Consider the following 8,747-nt stretch of genomic DNA (forward strand, 5'->3'; position numbering starts at 1 on the left):
CTGTAACTTATAAATCAGAAGTTTAGCATTTTGTATTAGATGTACAGTGTGGTGTGTGTGTGTGTGTGTAAAATAAAGATCATAGTGTTTTAATATATGGAATATTAAAAACACTTTTAAAATGAAGGCGAAGTGTATTTTTGTTAAGTTTTCGAAATTAGTTTGGGAATTAATCTTTAGGTTTATACTCAGTAATGCTTCTTGGCTACAGTAGATTATGGTTACTGGTGTAAATATTCCATTTGTCAGACAATGAAAAACGAGCCTGGTAATAAAGAAGCAGACGTTGTAGCTAAAAATGATTCGGCTTCAAACAAACATGTCGTCTAGTGAGGAAAACGAAACCGTTTCACAACAAAAACAGCTGAAAGAACAACTTGTTTCTCTAAATCGGGAAGAACTTTTGAGGTAATTTTGTTTTTCAACTTGAAAAGTTATATGATTTTTTATGTTTTATCGAAAAAAAAAGATCAGTGTTAATACTGCGCATCCGGTAGATTAGTGCAAATACTGAGTGCCACAAAGTATCAGTGTTAATACTGTGTATACAGTAGATCAGGGTTATTACTGAGTGCCACAAAGTATCAATGTTAATACTGTGTATACAGTAGATCAGGGTTATTACTGAGTGCCACAAAGAATCAGTGTTAATACTGTGTATACAGTAGATCAGGGTTATTACTGAGTGCCACAAAGTATCAGTGTTAATACTGTGTATACAGTAGATCAGGGTTATTACTGCGTGCCACAGTAGATCTTTATTAACACTGAGTGCCACAAAATTTCAGTGTGAATACTGTGTACACAGCAGATCAAGGTTAATACTGCGTGCAGTAAATAGCAAATAGCAAATCTTTGTTAATAATACGTGCCACAAAAGAACAGTGTGAATACTCTGTACACATTGGATCAGGGTTAATACTACGTGCCACGTAGATCGTTGTTAATACTGAATGCCACAAAAGACCAGTCTGCTCTACTGTGTAAACAGTAGATCCGTTAAAACTCTGTGCCACAAAAGATCACTACGAATGCTGTTTACACAATAAATTTCTATTAGTACTTCGTGTGATAGCGTTTTTCAAGAACAGTATTATTGAGTTTTCGCTACAAAAATTAAAGGAATAACAAATAGCTTTTTTTTCACCAATTAACCCTTCACCTAAAAGACTACAGCACGATATTTAGATTATCTACTGTATGGAAATCGATTCGATTTAAGGAAAGGTGTCGTCCGTTTTAACTTACAGAATACGTCGAATCATTATCCCTTAAAATAATCATAATTGTTTTTGTTTTCTTTTGCAGAAATATCATTTTTTTTGGGTCTCTTATAAAATGCTATCAAAAAATAAATTTCAAAAATGTAACCTAAAGTGAACACACACAAAAAATTTGAAAACCCGTTGATATTTTGCTTCAAATACGAATATTTTCTGGAAATATTTAATTATTTTGACTATCACAGCAATCATTGCCTTTAGTCTGAGAGGAGACTTGAGAATTTAGTGACAAAATGGCGTATTGTATACTTAATGGCTGTACTAACAAAAGCAAAGTGAGTCCAGGGATTAATTGCTTCATAAATACAATAACGGGGATTTTTACAGTAGGCTAGTCCTAATTTTAATGGTTACAACATTTTGTCCCATAGTATCAAGTCATCATCAAAAAACTTAATTTGATTGTGGAAACATCGACATTATTACCATAATCGTACAAATTCAGGTATTAAAATCAAGAACCTTATTACAAAAAATTACCCCAGTGAAAGTAAAATACAACAATAAATGCAATTCGTGTAAAAATTCTTATATCAGAGATAAACATTTTAAAGGACCATCACGTGTTTTAAAACATCTCAAAGAAACAAATATTACTGTCACTGAAAACAACGTCGAAATCATCCGAAGGGAACCAGATATCAACAGAAGGAAAATACCCCTTTTATATATATTGTCCATCACATTTTATTTAAAAAGCTAATATAATGTCATCTGCAAACTTGTCCTCACCATCACGAGTCTTTAGCGTTCTCTAGAACTCAACTACCTGTTTTGAATGAAATTCTTATTTGATGATGACTTGACATTATGGGTCGAAGCGTTGTATCTGGTAGAAACAGAACATGCCTACTATGAAAGTTACTATTATTGTGTTTTTGAATCAGTTATTCGGCTTAGCAGGTTCGTCATTGATCATTGGGTTCAGGGATTCGTTTCTTTCATTTTCCGGTGGATCCTTTAAGAAGAAAGATTTGGAAACACAAAATTAAACGGGCTGCCTTCACTCCAACCCAGATAGCCTATTGTGTAGCTTTGTGCTTAACTATGAAAGAAACAAACGTTTCGTATGTGTGGGTGTGTGTGTATAAACTTAGAGAAGAGATTACATTAGAGAGCTCATTAGTTCTTGATTTCTCTCGACAGACTTCGCTCTACTCCGGGTCACTACGAGTGTGTACGATTACTCAAGATTGGTTGTCCGGAAAGTTACGAGGAACTCTTATCCCTCTTACAAGATCTAGCGGGTGATGTGAACTCCAAATCATCAGTCAATCTGGAAAACAATAAAAGAAAGGTTCAGTTAATAAGTGATGGACTTCAAAAATCAGAAGTATTCCATAGACAAGGTTGGTGTTTGTCAACCGACATTTCGATCGTAGTTTCCAGGACTCATTTTCTTTATCTCATATAATAGTTTAATCAGAAATACACAGCTCTAACTAAACTGTGTGCTCATTGCTGGATTTAAATAAAGTATTTTTGGGACTTTATCAAAAGAATTTGAGGGCCGGGCGTGGGCTACTAGTTAGCGTACCGAGACCGCAAATCCGAGAATTCGTCGGTCGTGTCTCGTTACTGCATCGCACTCGACATTTTCGGACCGTGAGTCGTTGTAAGAGTAATAATCAAAACCCAAAAATTTCCGTGGACAACAGAAGCCCAAGCATTGATGAGGGTGCAGTTGCTTGAAGTACCTTCTGATTTAGCCCGGCATGGCCAGGTGGTTAAGGCGCTCGACTCGCAATCTGAGGGTCGCGGGTTTGAATCCCCGTCACACCAAACATGCTCGCCCTTTCAGCCGTGGGGGCGTTATAATGTGACGGTCAATCCCACTATTCGTTGGTAAAAGAGTAGCCCAAGAGTTGGCGGTGGGTGGTGATGACTAGCTGCCTTCCCTCTAGTCTTACACTGCTAAATTAGGGACGGCTAGCGCAGATAGCCCACGTGTAACTTTGCGCGAAATTCAAAACAAACAAACAAACCTTCTGATTTTATTAACATGTTTTAACACAATACTAACAACAACCGAATGCATGGCTTCTATTGTATACACAATTTGGAGTTTTATTCAATGGATTTCAGCACTACCACTATAAAAGGTGTTCTGGCGCCGCTGGGTTGTGGGTGGTGTTGACTAGCTAGCTGCCTTCCCTCTAGTCTACCAGTTCAAAATTAGGGACACGGCTGAGCAGATAGACCTAAATTAATATATATATTTATATTTGAACAGTTTTAATGTTATCGTTAGTTAGTCTTCTATGAAAATCACAAATAACATTTTAAACAGCGGTGTTTATTAGACCAGTAATTTTTGGGAATTGATCATAATGACATGCTCATAAAATTTACTAAGTCAAAAATCGATTAATGCTATATATACACACACACTACTGCTTACTTATGAGCACAAGAGGGCGCAATCCTTGGCAACTTTTAAGGTATTTTGTTTATAGCCGATGATGATTCTAGCGATTAATTGTGTATTATAAGCTAGCCGATGATGATTCTAGCGATTAATTGTGTATTATAAGCTAATAATAAAATGTTTGCATAATATTTAATGAAATGTGCTAACAATATTCATTTGTTGAAATACAATATTTTTAATGTATCTAAAAACTGCTGTAAATAAAGTTGTTCATTAGCTGAATTTCATTAACTAATCAGCACCACCCACCGCCAACTCTTGGGCTACTCTTTACCCACGAATAGTGGGATTGAGTTTCAAATTATAACGCCTAAACGGCTGAATGGGCAAACATGTTCTAAAATAGAATTCGATCCCACGATCTGCAAATCTGAGTCGAGCGCTCTACTCACCAGACCATGCCAAATCCCATAATATAATTAAAGAATCTGTTAACGATGGATATCTCTATTTAGTGAGAGTGTAATTATTATGCAGATTTGTCAGCCAAATACAAGGTATTTGGTGAGCAATCATCTCTATAAATAATACGCTTGCGTTTGTCTGTCAGGAAATTTTCTTGCAAATTTCTTGATCAAACGCTACAAGTCTCATATCGTTAGAAAGGCGTTTGTCCGAAGAATCCGGATTGCATACTGGCTTTTCAATTCAGAATCACTTTACATGATTTTTGCTTAGTCAAACTTTTTAATGAAACGAGTACGCTACACAATGGAACATAGTCGTTGTCATCACGTGACGACTGGCTTCGATTTCAACTTACCCGCGTGTAATTTTCTAAAAAAAATTAACATTACACTAAATACAATTGCTATGTGCTTTCTATACTTACTTAGGTCTAAAATACGCATGTGCAGTTCGTTCAAAGCCATGTGCTTATCACTTTGTGAACACGCATGCAGACGCTTTTGCATATTCAGCTAAGTTTGCCTTCATTACAACTTTACATTTACTTTACTTTACAATAATTTAGCTTCAGTTAGTTTCATAGACTGCTATGAGAACCTTTTATCTGCTTTTTTTTCTTTAGTACAGGTTTTATTCTTCGTTTTTGTAAGTTTCTTTGTTTCAATTCGTAAAACCGTGTCGTACACTGAACGCTCATAACTGTTTCATACTCTGTACACTATTATAAATACCATTACTATACTTCGATGACGAGGTACCCACTTTGAGACTAATAATGCTTGATGATGCTGTTATGTTAAACTTATATTAAAGTTTTTCTTCTTTACCCATTCAAGCCGTCTCCAAGCGTTATTAATATACTTTATTGTTTACTTAATGTGTAGTTTTATTAAATAAAGTTACGTCCGTGTAGTTTTATTAAATAAAGTTACGTCTACATGAGTTTGTATGTCTGACCGCGTAAATATTTTTCAAATAGTCCAGAATTTATCGATCTAACACATATTAACTGCAAGAAAGCATAGCTTAATTAGCGTGCGTGAAAATGATAGAATAGGGAAAATTCAAACGAAGGGCACGAAAACTACCGCAAATGTTTTGCGGTTCGCGGCTAGTACTTTTTTTTATTATTTATAAAAAGAACCAGGCCTGTATAAAATAATTCAAAACTTCTATATTTTTCAACTTCTGATTTCCATGAATTTTGTCCCCCAATGGCACGGCGGTATGTCTGCGGACTTACAACGCTAGAAACTTGGTTTCGATACCCGTGGTGGGCACGGCACAGATAGCCCATCGTGTAGCTTTGTGCTTACCTTCAAATAAACAAACAAACCATGAATTTTCCAGGGGGTTGGTAAAACCGTTTTCTTTATTCGTTTTAACTATATTGTCCCTCTGGTGGGACAGCGGTAACTATACAGATTTACAACGCTAAAATTCGTGGTTCGATTCCATGCGGTGGACACAGCAGATAACCCAAAGTGGCTTTGCTCTAAAACAAACAAATTTATGACCACTTCAATTTTTTCCCCTTGCTTTCTTTAGTGTCGGCAAGTGACGCACACGCACATCGTCCCGCCATCCACGTGAAGCCAACGAAATAAATGCCACACCTGGGGCAGGTACTTTTGCTTGAGTTGTTGCGTGATAATTTTGAAGTTCGATAGCATATCGAAATCTTAAAGCCTGTAGATATTCCAAAGAAATATTAAACGTTACATAAAATCGTGTAACTCAGGTATACGATAACTCAGGATATACGAAGTGTTCAACCATAGTATCTGTTGTTTCACGCCAGGTGACTGGAAAACGGCCTACAAAGCTAGAGAAAGTTTAGCCTTATGTTTTTCTGAACATGATGAAGATATCGACTTGGCTAAGCATTTCTTTATATCTTGTTTAACCATGTGTCTCGAACAACCAGATAGTGAACGAAAGACTCGGGCCTTCGTATATCAAAACCTTGGACTATTAGATGAACGAGCAGGTAAAAAAAAAGAAAAATGACTCTCATATAATTATTGTTAATTTTATATATTTATTTCTGTAAATAACGCAAAATATTTGTTAGTTGGACGTATTTTTATAGTGTGTTTGGAGCTATATAGTTTCGTGAATTTTATAAATAGCCTGTACTTTTGGCGATATAACAACACATTTGAAACTTGTGAAAGGTTGTGACAGAAATTACAAGAGTAAAAATTACAATATTTTGGTTTTGATGGAACTAAGAATGTAAAGATGAAACGAAGTCCTCAGTTGAGAGTCGTGAACTTACAAATATTTTTAAATATTACTAAAGTCACATTTCTTAACTACCAAAAATCTGATATTCTTCATGTGTTATAAAAATGACATACATAACATAGGTGAACTCGTGTCATGTGTTTAAATTCTTACAGTTTCCAGAAGTGTAATTAATTATATAATTATATCCTTTTTTTAATATCAGTAAAGCAAGTAACCAACAGGTGGCAGCACGAGATAAAACGAGGCTTTCTCGCTCATTAAAATGAATTTCGATTTATATTACTTATTATATTCAGGAATATTTTTATGTTTTCGTAGGTAATTTTCAATCAGCTCTCACACATTTAGAGACAGCTGCAGAGTTAGCCAAGACCGTACCATGTATGGGTAAAGGCGGGAAAACTTTATTATATCGAGAGATTGCTGGCCAATGTCACCAAGTCTGTCTGACCTTAGGATCACTGGTTAAAAAAGGAGATGCATCGGGTCCCCTATTCTACTATTACAAGGCGTTAGATCACGCATTAGTGGGTGAGTTAGAAAATAAGTTTATGTACGATATTCCCTGGACGTATCCGGTCCCCTATTCTACTATTACAAGGCGTTAGATCACGCATTAGTGGGTGAGTTAGAAAATAAGTTTATGTACGATATTCCCTGGACGTATCCGGTCCCCAATTTTTACTATTACAAGGCGTTAGATCACGCATTAGTGGATTAGTTAGAAAATAAATGTTTAATATTCATTGTATAAACTCGAACAATTCTTACACCGCCTTGAGAGACAGAAATGTTTGGTGGTGTTTGTCTAAAAAAATAATACTTCAAAGAAAATGAATTTTTATCAAATTATATAGTGCAGGTGATTTTATAAAAATTTTAAAACAAAGCTAAAGAAAATTTGGAAATACCATGAAAAAGGTGTTACTACAATGCTATCCATAGACTATTGTTATATTGTTACGTCACATAATTGCTCAAATATTATTGTCGTCTTCAAGTGTATGTAATAAAGGCATCAATAAGTTAAGTAAATAATTATTTTTATGGCTTGTGTTGTTTTTTTATTGTTCACGCGTGATTGTGTGAATTAGTTATTTAAGGATTCATAGTTTTACGTATAAAACACGCTTCATATAATCTTACAGCTAAAGACAAAAAGGCTGAAGCAAAAGCTCATTACAAAATCAGCCTTGAATATTTAGAGGAGGGGATGAACTACCAGTTAGCTGAGGAGGTAGGAATTTACTTTTGATTATTTTTGTAATATTAAAAATTACTTCTACATAAAAAATACTTTTTTATTCCAAGAAACTATTTCTGGACTGTTCATACGGTAATTGAGTTCTCAAACAACAGAGTAGGGCCGTTTTCTGTGTCCACCGCGTGGAATCGACCTCCGGATTTTATCGTTGTGAATTTGTAAACTTACCAGCGGTCACACTGGGGGGGGGATTCGATTCCCCTTGGTGATCACAGTAGATAGCCCAATGTGGCTTTACTCTATAACAAACAAAACCTACCGTGGGACGATGCAATAGGAGTCTACAATGAAGATAAATAATAATGATAACGCCCCCTGTCAAGTTAATACTTTAATAAAGTTATTTTTGAATTTTCGTAAAAAGAAAAATACATTCTTATATTTATTTAATGTAAGGATTTTAAATTACAAAGTGGTCTATTAATCTACTGAATAATTGCCTTACAACTAAATATAGCTATAACTATGGAAATATCCTGTGTTTCTGTGAGGCTAGTTGAATGTTTCGTATGAATTTTGATAACTTTTAAAATTCGAAAATGTGCCGTTTCCAGCATCTTAAGAAATACAAAAAGCTGTGTCAAGAAACTGATGATTTAGAAGGTCTCTGTCAAGCTCACCACGGGTTGGCAACCATCCAAGAAAGGTGTGTTAATTATAGTGTGAGTTTACAGAAAAGTAGTCCTTTAATGCCATTATTTTTATTACTTGACTTTCATTAATCCACCAGAAATGTAGTGTTTCAAACTCGAGTGGTGCTGATAACTATTTTATTAAGTTTATTAGATAAAAAAACAGGGTTAAGTAGACTTTATAACTGTTCGGCTGAATGTAGGAAATAGATTTAATTTCTTTGCGCTAGCTTCTTCTCGGTCACGGATCTGAGATAGGCTAGATCAGTGGTCGGCAACCTATGACCACTTATTGACCCGCGGCAATAATTTGGCTGACCCGCCAAAAGTTGGCTTCACCATAGCAACCCGCAAGGGCACAATCATTGTTCAGTTCAAGTTTCTCAGCTATTTGAGAAGAACAACGATATTAAAGGAAAGAGTCACGGCTACGGAGAATTTTAAGATCAATTTCAGGGAAAAATATCAAATTGGTC

At 35.3% G+C, this 8,747-nt stretch overlaps 1 protein-coding gene across 1 annotated transcript in view; it reads left to right on the top strand.

Annotated features, from left to right (window-relative positions):
* Positions 1-319: 319 nt before the first annotated feature.
* The window catches only part of LOC106468483 (tetratricopeptide repeat protein 29-like), a 14,195-nt gene continuing 5,767 nt past the window's right edge, over positions 320-8,747 (top strand). Inside the window, exons 1-6 of the mRNA XM_013928913.1 lie at positions 320-408; positions 2,430-2,632; positions 5,924-6,112; positions 6,694-6,906; positions 7,524-7,612; positions 8,194-8,285. Of these exons, the coding sequence (XP_013784367.1) occupies positions 320-408; positions 2,430-2,632; positions 5,924-6,112; positions 6,694-6,906; positions 7,524-7,612; positions 8,194-8,285 (875 nt within the window). The remainder of the gene's footprint in view (positions 409-2,429; positions 2,633-5,923; positions 6,113-6,693; positions 6,907-7,523; positions 7,613-8,193; positions 8,286-8,747) is intronic.

Source organism: Limulus polyphemus, unplaced genomic scaffold, assembly GCF_000517525.1.
Source record: "Limulus polyphemus unplaced genomic scaffold, Limulus_polyphemus-2.1.2 Scaffold3022, whole genome shotgun sequence".
NCBI classification, from domain to species: domain Eukaryota; kingdom Metazoa; phylum Arthropoda; class Merostomata; order Xiphosura; family Limulidae; genus Limulus; species Limulus polyphemus.